The 14359-nt window shown below is 61.3% G+C and overlaps 4 protein-coding genes across 4 annotated transcripts; 1 reads left to right on the plus strand and 3 right to left on the minus strand.

Moving 5' to 3' along the window:
- Positions 1 to 16: 16 nt before the first annotated feature.
- On the minus strand, positions 17 to 2846 carry CHLRE_02g103426v5 (uncharacterized protein). Its single transcript, XM_043059759.1, has 3 exons — positions 2462 to 2846; positions 2178 to 2234; positions 17 to 1779 (listed from the first exon to the last, which is right to left on the minus strand). Exons 1-3 carry the CDS (start codon positions 2628 to 2630, stop codon positions 1403 to 1405), a joined length of 603 nt encoding a protein of 200 aa, XP_042927393.1. The 5' UTR covers positions 2631 to 2846; the 3' UTR covers positions 17 to 1402.
- A 1822-nt stretch (positions 2847 to 4668) lies between these two features.
- Positions 4669 to 8862, minus strand: CHLRE_02g103450v5 (uncharacterized protein). The gene is made up of 7 exons (XM_001699730.2): positions 8634 to 8862; positions 8463 to 8555; positions 8325 to 8387; positions 8033 to 8133; positions 6964 to 7804; positions 5862 to 6775; positions 4669 to 5656 (listed from the first exon to the last, which is right to left on the minus strand). Exons 1-7 carry the CDS (start codon positions 8661 to 8663, stop codon positions 5407 to 5409), a joined length of 2292 nt encoding a protein of 763 aa, XP_001699782.2. The 5' UTR covers positions 8664 to 8862; the 3' UTR covers positions 4669 to 5406.
- A 130-nt stretch (positions 8863 to 8992) lies between these two features.
- On the plus strand, positions 8993 to 11044 carry CHLRE_02g103500v5 (uncharacterized protein). Its single transcript, XM_001699943.2, has 2 exons — positions 8993 to 9260; positions 9439 to 11044. The coding sequence occupies exon 2, from the start codon at positions 9525 to 9527 to the stop codon at positions 10383 to 10385; it is 861 nt and encodes a 286-aa protein (XP_001699995.1). The 5' UTR covers positions 8993 to 9260; positions 9439 to 9524; the 3' UTR covers positions 10386 to 11044.
- Positions 11045 to 12292: 1248 nt separating this feature from the next.
- CHLRE_02g103550v5 (uncharacterized protein) lies at positions 12293 to 14338 on the minus strand. Its single transcript, XM_001699729.2, has 4 exons — positions 14225 to 14338; positions 13653 to 14085; positions 13199 to 13301; positions 12293 to 12739 (listed from the first exon to the last, which is right to left on the minus strand). Exons 2-4 carry the CDS (start codon positions 13965 to 13967, stop codon positions 12732 to 12734), a joined length of 426 nt encoding a protein of 141 aa, XP_001699781.1. The 5' UTR covers positions 13968 to 14085; positions 14225 to 14338; the 3' UTR covers positions 12293 to 12731.
- Between the last annotated feature and the right edge of the window lie 21 nt (positions 14339 to 14359).

Raw genomic sequence — 14359 nt, forward strand, 5'->3', positions numbered from 1 at the left:
TTGAACGGCGTACGGTGCGTTTTACCAGTTACATAAGAAGAATGAGCAACGCTTTCACAGCGGTGCAAGCTCAAATTGTATGTTGCATGAGGTGCACGTCATGCAGCAGTGCTGAACCCCTCTCCGAGCATGCCATCTCTCCCACGCGCTAGCCCAACAGCGCAGCTGAACCCTACTCCGCGAATGTACCTAAGTGAAAAGCCAGGCTAGTTCTGTATCCACCACCACCGCACCACACGTCTCCTGTGCCTTCCCAAATATTGCGCCCCCCCTCCCCGACGCCACTTCCCACAAGCGGCCCTGCCCCCCACATGCCAGTTCGCGAGGCATGAACAGGAACATTCATTTTAAGAATCAGCAGGCGCACGCGCCGAAGTGGCACATCACGAAGCGTGGCTCGCAGGTGCGAGAATAAAGCATACATCCCCCGGCAGTACACTTGCTTCAGTGTCATGAAGAAAACAAGAGATTCCTGAGTCCTGAGTCAAGGAGCCCCGTCAATCAATGTGGTTGCAAACACTGCAAACACAGCACTTTAATTTGTGCGCCATCCCACAGCGGCATCAGCTGGCCGCGGCGCCCCGGCACCTACAGCGGCGCCCTGCAGGTGTGGCGGCGCCTGCCGCTGCTGCCTGCTGTGGCCGTTGCCGTTGCCGTGGCTGTTGCTGCCACCGTCAACCCCGGCATCGGCTCCGCCTCCGCCGGAGGGATGACACTCGCCGTTTTGGCCGCTCTCATCCAGCTCCGGTGGATTAGCCGTGGGCTAACTTTAAGGCAACGGCTGTAAAGCTTGGGTGAGCTCGGGGCAAAGCCTGCTGGGTCGCCGGCCAACCTGGATTAGCCCCGGGCCCACCCAGGATTAGCCGACGGCCCACCCAGGTTAGCCCCGGGCCCACCCGCGGTGAGGCCCGCTACCCCTCCTGAGCGGGTTAACTGCACCCAGATTAGCCTTCACCGGAGCTCGCTCCGCTAACTTCGAGGTCCTGAAAGAGGGGGCGTGTCATCCCTCTGCCTCCGCCGCCGCCGTCGCTGCCTCCACTGCCTGCCTTACACTGCCGTAACATGGAGAAGAAGTGTGGGCGGAACACAGAAGTTCTACGACACACAAGTATATAACCCTGCGGACGGCGCCCTGGGGCATCTAGATGTGTCTTTTACCGACTGTCCTACTACAAGAAGCCGGCCGCACGCTCGCCGCCTGCATGGAGCACACACGACACATGGTCACGCGGTCGCTTATGTACGAGTACGGTTATGCTACGCGTACGCGTACGGTTATGTACGCGTACGGTTATGTAAGCGTACGGTTATGCTCACGGGTTATGCTATGGTGCCCGTTAATGAAGGTAAACAGTTGAGCACGGCACCTGTATCGCAGTGCCTGTATCCGCACGCCCACCATTCACGCACACACATCCGGGAGGGCCATACGCATTACCGGCATTGAGTGATTGAATGATTTGCGAACCATGCCACCTTTGCGAACCATGCCAAACAGGCCACGGCCGCGGCTAGGGCTGGGGCTGGGGCTGGGGCTCTTGCTGCCCCCGCCCGCGTGCTGCCCATTCTCGCTCACGCGGTTGGGGCCCTCCTGCACCTCCTCTCCCTCCCTGTCGCCCGCCTGCCCCTCCTCTCCCGCCTGCCCGTCCTCCGTCTCGCCCTCTGCCTCCTCTCCCGCCTTCTCGGCCTTGCGGTCTGCGGCGGCGAAGTGCTTCCAGATGAACCAGGTGAGGTAGGCGACCAGGGCCGCGTTGATGAACACCACCACTGCGCCGATACCTGCATAGTTGGGATGTGTGTGCACGTGGTCGTGGGGGGAAGGGCGCCCGTGTGCATGTGTGTGTCAGGAAAACACAACAGGGAGGGGGCCATGTACGGTCTGCGCATGTGCGCGTGTGCACATGGAGGATGTTGCAGGCGTGAGGCACGTTGACAAAAGGGGGCTGTTTGGTGGGGGGAAGGTTACACTCATGAATAATCACGAAGACTTGAAGCGGGCCAGTGCACGTGCGAAGAGAGGACCCATGGGTAGACTGGCAGCGTGGGGCGTTTGGGTAGGTAGGCCCCTACATGCGGGGACCCTCAGACTGGATGCAATCAGGGCGTGCAGTTCAGTACCAGGCCCCCGGGCCCGCACCTGGCTGAGCGGCTCTCGTGAGCCCACCGGCGGCACACACACAGGCCCAGGGTCACAGTGAGCGTCAGCACCGCGAACGAAATGAACTCCAGGTTGGCTGCGGTGGCGAGGGAAGCAGGGCAGCCGTTTAAATTTCAGCTTCAGTGTCAGGTGCGACTTGGGGTGCCGGCTGCACATGACATGAGACACAGTCATGTTATGCACTTCGCCATACTTAGTGTTCTTCGTTTATCCACCCAACGCAGCGCACAGCCACAGCCCGCAGCCCGATTCGCGCACCATGTCCTCGCGGTTGTTTTGGGGGTCACGTTGCTTGCCTCGCGCCTAGCGCCATAGCTTTTACGCGGCAGTGCATCACGCCTCCTGTCCCTCCCTCCCTCCCATACATGTCGTGCTGGGCACCGGTGGCGCTGGTGTTCTCCAGGTTGGTTTCGGGCGCATCCTTTCTGGTAGTCCCAAGCAACGCCCGGCCGCCGTCGTCCAGCCCAGCCATCCCAATACAGCAGCCGCTTTCTGTCAGCCAGCCATGGGCGCGACCGTCCACAGCGTTTATCGTCGGTTACGAGGTAACATGTGAATTCGCAACTTGCGCTACTGACTGCCTACTCTCGTGCCGCCTGCAAGCCCACTCCGCCGTCCGCTCTGGTCTACGTACGCATTCGTTCCCACCACACTCGTCATGCACGTCAGAGGATTGCGGCGGATGACTACTTAACCAGTGATTAAGTGTCGAACAAGTCATGGAACGGCACACACCGTGCTGCGTGCCGTATTTGTATGTTCACTCACTTCCCGTACGCTCTCTACCGCACACACACACACACACACACACACACACACACACACACCTGCATCCCACACACGTACACACGTACACACACACACACACGTCTGGGCGGGCTTTCGTTTCGTTTATTGACACACACACACACACACACACACGTTTTCCTTGTGCTCTTTAACACACACACACACACACACACACACACACACACACAACCGATCAACCCCCATTGAACCATCAGTGAAACACCGTGAAAAACAACGGCATTCGGGTTACCATCGGTTAATTTGGACTAGGGACGGCAGACCGATGGTCTACAGACCGCCTCACTGGCTAACACACGGCATCGTCGCCTGCGGCTGACCGACCAGTTACCGTGCAGTGGCTGGTGATCAGGGGGGGGGGGGGTTCGAACTAAACCTCCAGACCCCATGTCCCAAAACCTCCCGACCCCCCCTCCGGACCGACGACCGACCTCCCCCACCGTTTACCCCCTAAAACGGCCCTCAGAACCCCTTAATTTGTAGCCATGTCAGTGTCAATCGACTGCTCTCGGCGAGCTCTACAGTTGTATACCTCGAGTTCAGCTGGAGGCACAAGTTGCCTGGCAACCATGCCACACTTGTCCATGTGTCCATGGCCGACCACCGACCCTTCTGTCAGACTACCGGGGCGTGCTCTTAAGCTTACAATTGCGCTGTCCATATGATGCTCGGGAGTGTGTGCCGGAAGAGATTGGTCGACTTTCTCCTGGGATCTTGTGAAGCATCCCGGGATCACTGTGACACGGTTGCCAGCATCGATGGCCGGCGGCAGCCTTGTCGCCATGACCCACACCAAGCCTTGGCCGTTGCAAATTAGCATCAGTTCGCATAGTCTTCATGACATCAATGAGAGACGCTCGAGTGGAGCTCTAAGCTACTACGATGCCGATGTGGACGGACATGCGGCGGCCGCTTTCCAGAGGCCAACCGTTCTGCAAATACTTTAGTATGTGCATGCTAATGTGTGCTAGTGCTTGTGCTATTGGGCGGAGCGCTTAGATGGGCGCTTTGGGCACGGAGACGAAATCTGGCAGTCCCACCCACATCCGCGTGACGAAACCTTGGGGACCTCCAACTCCGACGACCGACCCTGAAGTTTGAGGGCCCATAACTTTGCAATTACTACCCTGATTGAAACTCTGAAAGTGGAATTGGAGTCCTCTCGTCAAGCTCTTTCGTTTGAGAACATGGGGCCTTTGCCAGTCGAGACTACCCCCCCACCTGTGGTGATAACCCATCCGGTAAACCCAATAACCGATTTATGACTGGGGGTTACCGTGCTGCGCCCAGGCCCGCCCAGCCTCCGCCCAGACCCGCCCAGCCTCAGCCGAGCGGCTCGCAGGCACAGCGTGTGCACAGCCTGCAAATACTGGTGTGCGCGCAAGGGTTTCTGGCATTGGGGGTTATTGAAATGCGTAAATGCGAATGCGAATGCGAATGCGAATGCAGGCGGCAGCGGAGGTTCTTATCGCTTGCAAGCAGTGAAAGCGGTCAGCAGAACGCACTGAGAGCTGACATGTTACCTCAAACGGACGGTAACCGCCGTCCGCTGCTGAGGCCGCCGAGAGCCGCCATGTACCAAATGAAACCAGGGAAACTGCTGGGCTGGTGGGTCGCTGGCGTGCTGGCGATACGCGGGGTGTGGCACGGGGCGTGCGGGACCAACCTGGAAACACCCGCGCCAGGGGGTTCTGATGAAGAGCAGACTTTCCTTATTACAGCGTAGGAGGGTGCTTTGCCGACGTAGGACGTGCCACTATCGTATGCACAGCATCAGGTCTACCCAATCGCACTCGTTTCCATTTAAGATGCCCTTCAGGGCATTGTTGCGGGAACACACGGTTCAACATGTCTCAGATATACGTACGAGGCAAACACCCTATGTCTGAAGGGGGTAGTCTCGGCGGCACCCGCATCCAAACGCTCCATACATACAGTTGCACGTTGGAACACGAGTACCTCCTCTGACATCCCGGGTTCACACCATTCCCCTGCATACACGGCCCGACACTGGCCGCCAGTGCTGTCATATCCAAACCAGAGAGCGTTGCGGCTGTGTCTCGCAGTCCACGCCCCTAAAGCTACACCTGCCTGTCATGTGGGTCAGGTCTGGCAATTGTCAATGTCACAAGGGCCCCGACACACGTGGCCAGCAACTCCTTGGTGTGCTGGCCGACGGATGGCTATGCAATCTGCCCCAGCCTAGCCCCACCCCGTCGGGGACACAACCTGCTGTCATCAGGTCCAAGCGTCAGCCTCCGGATCCGCCCCGCACACCCACACCCACACACACGCACACGCACACACACACCGGTACAATGGCACCGTTCGCGTGTGCCGGACTCACCCCCCAAAACCAGCCCGGGCGCACCACATCACACGACAGCACAGTGCTGTCAACCCCAGCCGACCGCACGAAAGCACAACAACTAGCAACGGCTTCATGCGAAGGCCTCCGGCGGTGGCGGCAGCGCCTGAAGGTCGTCGCTGTGTAGCACCTCCAGCAGCATGAGCAGCTCCTGCTGTGTGAACTGCGGCATCACCACCACGCTGCCGCTGCCCGCCTGCTGCAGCTCCGCCGTCTGCTGCTGCTGTTCCTGCTGCGCCGCCGCGCTCCGCGTCGCAGGGCCGCGGGAGGTGGCGAGGAACGAGCCGGGACTGAAGACACCGGGCGAGGGGGGCGGTATCACCCTGTGGAGGCAAAAGCAGTGGAGATGCGTTACAGCAAAGGCGTAATTGATTGCCTGTGTCCCGGGGCCCGGAGCCTCCTTTGCAACGCGCCAATACGCGGCAGGTGGCCTTCCTTGTAGACTGCTAACCCTATTTGTGCTAACCCCATAACGTGATAACGGTAACCGCAAAGGCAGCAGGGTCCCGTTCCGCGCCCGCCCCTCACCTGAGATCCCCTCGAGCTGAGAGGATGGTGTTGCCGCTGTCCCCTGCTGCCCCGGGCTTGGGCGTCTCCGACGGCACTGCCGCGTTCTGTATGAGCTTGGTCAGCAGCTGCCGGTGCCCCGCATGCAGCTCCGCACCCGCGAAGGCACCCTGTGGCCCTCCCTGCTGCTGCTGCGCGTGCGAGGTGGAGCTAGGCCCCGGGCCCGCTGACGCCGCCACCGCCGCCGCCACCGCTATCTGTCGCCGCGTGCGCATGGAGGGCGTGCCCGCCAATGCGGCCCCATTGGGTCCCAACCGCTCGGCCGACGGCGGCGTCCCACTGCCGCTGCCGCTGGACGGGCTGCCGCCGCCACCGCCACCGCCTGCACCCCGCAACCCCCTGGGCGTGAGGCCCGTGCCCATCCCCAGTCCGCCGCCGTCGCTGTCGTGCCCGCCCCGCCCGGTGCTGGTGTGCAGACCGCGCGGCGTGAGGCCCGTGCGGCCCAGGCTGCCCAGCATGTTGCGTGGCGTGCCGCCCAGCGTGCCCAGCCCGCCCGCGCTGCCGCCGTATGTGCTCTTGGGCGTCAGCCCCGTCTGGAACCAGCGCAGCACGTCATTGAAGTCCGCCAGCGCGCCGCCCGCGCTGCCCGGCGACACCAGCGCGTTCAGCGCGTGGTGTGCCGCGTGGCGGCCGGTGGTCATCGGCGCCTCGCCGTGACTGAGGCTGCCGGTGCTCAGGCCGCTGGCGCCGGCGGCTCCCCCGCCGCCGCCCAGCACGCCAGCGGTGGTGGGCAGGCCGCCGGCGCTGACGCCGCCGGGCGGGTGCAGGCCGGTGCCAATCACCATGAGCGGGTCGTCGTCCACGTTGATGTGCAGCGGCAGCTGCATGTCGTTCAGCTCGCGCGCGTACTGGATCTCCTGCGGCGTCAGCAGGTCCTGCCAGGTTCCAAGGGAGGGGAAAGGGTACAGGTGGTGGGTCGTGCCAGAGGCAGGTGTGACACGCCAGAAGCACAGGCCACGGCACGGGGCCACGGGAAACGCCGGCTATTTCACACGACCGCGGCGAAGCAGCGTCCCAATGTCGACGTTGGGCATGCCGACCGATCCGACCACCAACTCCTCACCCGCAGCACGCGTATCTCAATGCCGTAGCCCGCGCCGCTGCCCGTGGGTGGCGGCTGCGCCATCGGGTCCGCCGCCGACGGGTTGGGAATGTTGATGGTCAGCGCCGGCGGCTTCTTGGGCGGCGCGCCCACCTTGCCACCGCTGCCCACCAACCCCCGGCCCGCGCCGGCGCCCGCCCGCGACGCCGCCACGGCTGCGTGCTGCTGGTGCTGGTGGAGGTTGTTTGCCAAAGTCGCCTCCTGCAGCTGCGCGAGCAGCCGCGGCGTGCGCGGCGTGCGTGGCGTGGGCACCGGCAGCTGGTACCCGTTGCCGTTCATGGAGCCGTTTGCAAGCACGCCGCCTGCGGCCGCGCCGCCGTTCATCAGCGCACGGCGCTTGGCCGCCGGCGCCTCGTCGGGCTCGGCCTGCGGCGGCGGCGACTCCTCGGTGGAGGCGGCCGCCGCACTTCGTCGGCGGGGACCCAGAATGCTGCCGGCCCGCGCGCCGCCACTGCCACCCGCCGCAGCGCGCGGGCTCACAGCCCCGCCGACGCTGCCACGTGTTGCAGGGCTGCGGGTGCTGCCCTCCGCGGCCCCGCCGCGGCTGCCCTTGCTACCTCGCGAGGGGCTGGGTTCGCGGCTGCGGTCTGATGAGAACGACGAGGACCGCTTTGCCTCGTCCTCGGCATCTGAGTCGTCATCCAGCTCAACGTCGCTGACATTGTCTGAGTCCGAGTTTGCGGGCCGGGCCTTCCGGCCGCCACGGGCGCCGCCGCCACCGCCACCCCCGCCCCCGCCAATCGCCGCCGCGCGCCGCACGTTGCCACCGCCCCTCATGTCGCGCTTACAGAGCGCGGCGTACCTGCAGGCGTCACGGGGATTGGTCATGCAACTGTTATGTAATCAAGGTTGCTCTCTGATTGGTCGAGGGTCGGCTACTTGGTACTCGTGCGGCTTGGTGTGCGTGCGTGTGACAGTGCGTGTTGCCCCCCGCCCCACAACCACCATCACCACACGACGCCTTCGCCCGAGGCCCCCCCCATCCCCCCATCCACCTCGTGCGCCTTGCGCATGACATAACACCGCTTACCGGTTCTTCACCGCATTGTCTGTCCGCCCGCCGACCATTTTGGCAATCTCCGTCCACTTGTTGCCATACAGGCGGTGGCCCTCCATCAGGATGCGGTCCTCCTGTGTCACGGTTCAAACGGTATTACGGACGTACCGAGACACGCTCAGTTCTGTGTGTCTCGCACGCAGTGCTGGGGTGGTTGCCAACTGCCTTTGAGGCGCCCTACACGCGTTGTTAGCCCCCGCATGGCGAGCCGCATCAATTGGCTGGCGATATCCTCGAAGAGGCCCGTCTTCCTGTCAGGACCCACCTCCGCAGTCCAGCCGCCCGATTTTAGGTCAGCATTGAGGTAGTTTTTCCATCGACGTCGGCACTGCGGTAAGTAGGGCGTGGCATATCAGAAATCGGCGAAACCGACGTGTAAGGCTCTAAGTCTCCAGCGACGTACCTGTTTGCTACCCTTTGTCTTGAGCTTCTGCGCAATCACGCTCCACTTCTTAGGGCCATACTCCTTGACGAGTTTTCGCAGCGTCTCGTCCTCCTGCGCACACAGCCCGGCCCGAGCCCCGAGTCTGTTAGTACGCTACCCAGCAGGAATATGGCAGAGAGGTCGACGTGCCTGGTCCGTCCACGTTGCCGTTAGTGGCATGGCCGCCCGGCGCTCAACAACGAAGGCGTTAGCAACCTAGTTCCTGACAGATCCGTTCAAATTCTTTGAGAGTAATATGTTTGAGGCTTTAGGCGTTCAGCAGTGCAAGGCATACGAAAGGTCGCCTGGTCAACCTTCCACAAACAGCTGCTTGTGATGGGCACGGGCCTGTTATTGTCTCTGCTAGCAGTATATTGACATGGAAAGTCTGTGAGGATTGCCAGTAAGCAAATAAGCAAGGGCGGACCGCTGACGGATTGGGGGATGGACCCCCCTTGTAGCGATTGTGGTCTTCATTCCGGTCCCCTTAAGTTGGATGTGCCCGTGTTCTGTACCCGTAGTTCGCCCTATCAACAGGCCTTACTGCCAACAAATTGGAGCGCGAGTGTCGATATTTGAACATCCAGTTGAACATCACAGCCTTCTCTTCCTCACAGAACGTGATTGCGCTTTTTCCACACGCACTCGAATACGTGCGTCTTGTAGCTGTGCTTTCAAGCGGATCACTTGTAGTCGGCGTGAGTGAAGCTAGGCGCGGCCACGCCATCGGCTGCTAATAGCAAGCGGCCGTAGCCGAGCGTGCCTCCTGATATCAAGGTGCGCTGCGTCGCACTTACGTGCTGTCGGCGAGGGCCCTGCGGCTTGGCCCCGCTGCAGGCCGGTCACACGGTTCTGGCGCGAAGACACTCGCTGGTGGCCCCCGCCCACCACGGCCCTAGTGCAAAGCGATGCCTGGCATACCTGAGCCAAATTCTCACTCCACAATGTTCTGCAGGGCCGACCCCGCCGTCCGCCGCTGGTACGGGTCGGGGCGAACACTATCAGCCCCCGCGTCTCAGCCGTCGCCGCCGCTGCGCCAGCATGGCGTCGCTGCTATCTGAATGGGCGGCCAACGCCCAGGACCTGTTCGCCAACCGGCTGCGGCCGGGCCACGTGGAGTTCGCCATGCTGGTGTATCAGCCGCTAGCGTACTGGCTCGTAGCGGGCTTCTATGACATCCTCGACACACTCAAGCTACCTTTCACGGAGCGCTACAAGGTGGTCCGCCGCGACCCGGGGCGGCCCAACACCATCACGCGGTCGCAGGTCATCATCCGCGTGCTGCTACAGCAGGCGATCCAGATCGCGCTGAACCTGGTGCTGTTCGTGGTGGACAAGGACATGTGCGCGGTGGGGCCGGCCGGGCCGCAGTCGCTAGCGCTGCGCGCCAGCCGCTTCGTGCTGGGCATGTACATCATGGACACGTGGCAGTACTGGATCCACCGCTGGGTGCACGTGAACACCTTCCTGTACAAGCACCTGCACAGCGTGCACCACACGCTCAACATCCCGTACGCCTACGGCGCGCTGTACAACTCCATCCTGGAGGGCTTCCTGCTGGACACGCTGGGCGGCGTGGTGAGCCTGTACGGCGCGGGCCTGGACTGCGAGACCTCCACAGCCCTCTTCGTGTTCGGCTACATCAAGACCGTGCTGGACCACTGCAACTACCGCGGCCCCATCAACCCGCTGCACAGCCTGTTCCCCAACTCCGCCGCCTACCACGACGTGCACCACGACGTGCGCGGCATCAAGATGAACTTCTCGCAGCCGTTCTTCACGCACTGGGACTGGCTGCTGGGCACCTTCATGGACCCCAACGGCATCCACTTAACAGTGGAGGAACTCAAGGCGCAGCAGGAGGAGAAGGCCAAGACGCAGAAGGACAAGAAGAAGCAATGACACGCTAGGAGGCGCGTGGGGGTGCCGCAGTGCGGGCGAAGGGCGGGACGGCCCGCACCTTGTCCGGTGGTGGGAGTGGGAGTGGGGTGGCGCGATGGCCGTGCAGGAGAGCTAGTGAAGTGCAGTGCATTTAGGCACACAGGTTATGGGAGAAACCAGGCGGTAGAGAGTAGCCGCAGTGAGGTTGTGCGCGTGATGCACAAGACTGACGCTTGCAGTTCTGGTTTTGCAACTTGAGTGCTGACCCTAGGTGTACTTCAATGGCGCTTTGAACGGGGTGGATGTTAGGTGTGGCCGTTTGCGCGCGTGTTGATTTTGTTACTTGTGCACGGCCCGCGCACGGATTATAGCGTCATGTGGCCGTAGTCGCGTTGCTGCACACAGCAGTATTGCTCACAGGGTGTACAGAGGACTGAACAATAGGCTATAGTGGTGATTGCAGCCAGCACTGCCGGGTACTGTAGCAGGTCTTGCCGCGGGCACTGCATAGCAAGCATGCACACGAGCAGTGACAAGGTTGTGCCACCTGTGGTGGGGCCACGGGGGGAGCAACGTGAGTTCAGGATGCAGTGAAAGAGGAGCTACATGCAAAGTAGGCAACCTTAACACGCAGGAAGCAGCACGGACGCTCGGCTGCATTGCTGTAATTGGAATTAGGAGGCTCGCGAAGAGTCCTCAGTTGTCGGTAGGAATGCGGCAACGTAGCATTACAGAATGGGACATGCCGACCAGCAGGGGCCAACAGGGTCGGATCAGTGATGGGTCGGCGGCGCTCCTCTATTGCCCGTGGCGTTTACCGTCTGGATGAGGTAACATGTCTGCTGTGACCGCCTCCTGCTAACCGGCCTTCTATGCGTGCTAGCGACTACAACTTCTCTTCGTGTCGCGCACATTCGCGTTCGCATTTCGACAGCACTCCGCTAACAGGGGTGCTCCACGCGGCCATGCCCATGCCGAGGGAAAGTCTATCGTAGGTTTGTCGTACGCAGGTCTTGAAGCTTAGTTCCGCAACACACGTCAATAAGCTGCCTTTTGACCCAGTTACAAGCATGAGCGACTCGTTGGTGACATCTTAGTGCGGAGACACGCAAACACGCGCAGGGTTGCGTAGTTCGTAGTACGCGTACTACGTACTACGTACTGTACTACGTACTGTACGCTGCCCTCGTCGGCTAGTACGTTGGGAAAATACGTTGTGCTGGGGAAACCAGCGGGGTGGGCCGTGGCAGCGCCGTGGCGGGCGAGGGGCGCGAGGGATGCTGGAAAGGATGTCCGTCGAAGCTCGCAAACCATGACTGCTCTCCGCACTGCAGCTGTGTTTTCTTATAACAATATGAGTATAATAAGTTGAAGGAAATCCCGCTAGAAGACTATGGCCGCGCAAATCCAAATTCACACGGATTCGGGCATGGCGCGGGCACGCGTGTCGTGGTTGCACCGGCTTTCCCCCCGGATTTTGCGGCCCAGCGTATTATGCAACGTATTTTTACGTACTGTACTAGAAATCCTAGTACGCTGTATTAATACGCGTATTATGGAGAGAGGGTCGCGTACTAGGCAACCCTGAACACGCGGCCCGACCTTGGGCCCGACAGGGTGTCGGTAGGCTGTGTGCAATGCCGGGCAATGCCTGCAATTGCTGTCTTCATCATGTCACAGGTATGCGCGGCTCAATCTATATGTGTGGGTAGCCCGACCTCGACTTCCAGTTAGCCTTCTGTGAGGTATGGCCGCAGGCCGGTGTCTGGGTGTCATCTACCGTATGAGGAACCGTTCTAGCCATCACAACAGCCGAACAGTGCTGAGGAGGGCTGAGGTATCCCCGGTTAATCAAATGCTACTGATCAAGTCGGCGCGGGGCACCGGGATGCGGAGACACGTAGACGCGCAGCGAGGGAGCACGGAGCCACTCCAGTAATTTGCACTCATAAGGTTCACCACATTGGTGGTGCCCATGTAACCCGCTCAGCATGCCGTCACCGCAGCTGGTGCCCCCACAGCGGCTCCCCATCGTGCAACGACTTCGCAAACTAATACCGCGCGTGCACCTACACCCCAACCGCACACCAACTGCCTGCGCTATTGCTGCCACCCGCGCCGGTGGCAAGCTCTGCCCCTTGGGCGACTCCTCCCTTACACGGCCATACCCTGAGCCACCGGGCTGCTTGCATTTGCTTCCGTACCTCCACTTTGGGCTGAATAGCAAGCACACTAGCAGGAGCACTGTGCACGGCATTGGACAGGTTTGCGATTATCAAGCTGAAATGGCGGCTCCACAATGAGCCGCCGCGTAACAAGTGGTCCGCAGGATTGCAGACGAAAGGGCTGTAGGCTGAAAGCCCCAGCTCAAATCTCTGCGAGTGGAGGCAAGTGGGGAAGGCACGGTCAGTATCGGACTCGCCGTGCATCATACACTGTTTGACAGCTCAGTCACACGATGTCTGGCACATCCGTCCCATTCTCCTTGGGGTCTCGGTTTGTTTGCATGGAGATCCACTTCCCGCCCGCGTCTTATGCTACTTTCTGGGAATGGCGTATCGCCTTCATCAAACAAGACAAGTGGCATACGGGTACACATCCCATTCCAGACCCTCGCATAGCCCCCACCATCGGGCCCTTCGTAACGCCTCTTGCGCACAGTCCTGACCGAGCTTCCTTTTGCGCCGCCCCCCCCCCCCGCTCCGCGACCCACCTCATGCCCTCCGCCCACGTCATCCCTATACCGATTCCCCCTTCCTTGCTTCTTTAACCACGTTGACCCAAAGCCCCATCTGCCCGGCCCCCTGCGCCTCAGGCTGCGCCCCAGAACCCACCTGCAATGTCGTCGAAGTCGAAGTACTCCTGGTTCTCCTTGTCCTCGCCCTCGAAGATGACGTCCGTGTCGTTGATACGAATGTGCTCCGGCAGCTCACCGTACTGCGCGCGTGACACAGGGTGCAGGGCGTCAGAAACGTTTGCGGCATGTGGCGAGGGCTCACGAGCCAGCGCGTGCTGGCGCACTTCCGGCGCTGGGCTGCACCACCCACCCACCCTTCACATCGGCTGTACCCCACCCAGTTTTGATGACGAAGCGAAAGGCCGTGCCACGGGCTTGCCGCAACTGATGTGCAGGCCTGAGCGAAAGCCGTGCCGCTCGAACGTGCCAGGCTGGCCTGACCCTCAGCGCTACCCCCCCCCCGACACAGCTGTCCTTGGCCTCGCCTACTCCTCCCCGACACAGCGGCGACCTCCGCGCGCGCCCAGCCGCGAACCCCTGCGCCTCCGCACCTGCTTCAGCACACGCGCCTCATCCGCTGTGTACTTCATAATGACGTCCGCCTTCTCGTCCTGGTAGTCGCGAAGACCCACCAGCACGATGTCACCCTGGGCCACCCACACCTTCTTCCGCATCTTGCCGCGGATGTTGCATAGACGCTTCTTGCCGTCAATGCACTGCGCCTCAAGGCGGCCGTTTCCGAGCATGCGGATCACTTGGGCATACTCCTGGCCGTCCTCCTTGTAGACCAGCTCGCGCTTCTCCTCCTCGTTCTCGTTCTTTCCCCTCTTACGGTTCTTACCACCCTTGCCCTTGTTCTTCGGCATCCTGGCGCTGTGCTGCTAAAAAGTCGCTGCCGCCGCCTGAAATGCGCTGCTGCTGGGGACGCCCGTCAAAATGGGAACTGACTCAAGCTTCACACGAGCCAACTGCTGAACGCCGAACCTGCGGGCGCCACGGGCAAAGAGGCCGCTCAGAATGCCGGAGCTGGCGGAGATCCCCGCTCAAACCTGGCTCCCGCAGAAGCTAGCAACGTAAGCTATTATGTCAAGTAAGAACGAACCCAAACAGAAGCCTCACGTGCCTTAAGAGTTCGAAAGAAGCAAAGAAGTCTACTTGAATCGGGAAGGGCAAGACCGAACGCTATGTTTAGCAGAACGGTAATCTACCCGTGGTTGAGCGAAAGAGCTCGGAAAGGAACGAGGTTAGTCGGGACGAG

The sequence above is a fragment of the Chlamydomonas reinhardtii genome, chromosome 2, assembly GCF_000002595.2.
Source record: "Chlamydomonas reinhardtii strain CC-503 cw92 mt+ chromosome 2, whole genome shotgun sequence".
NCBI classification, from domain to species: Eukaryota; Viridiplantae; Chlorophyta; class Chlorophyceae; order Chlamydomonadales; family Chlamydomonadaceae; genus Chlamydomonas; species Chlamydomonas reinhardtii.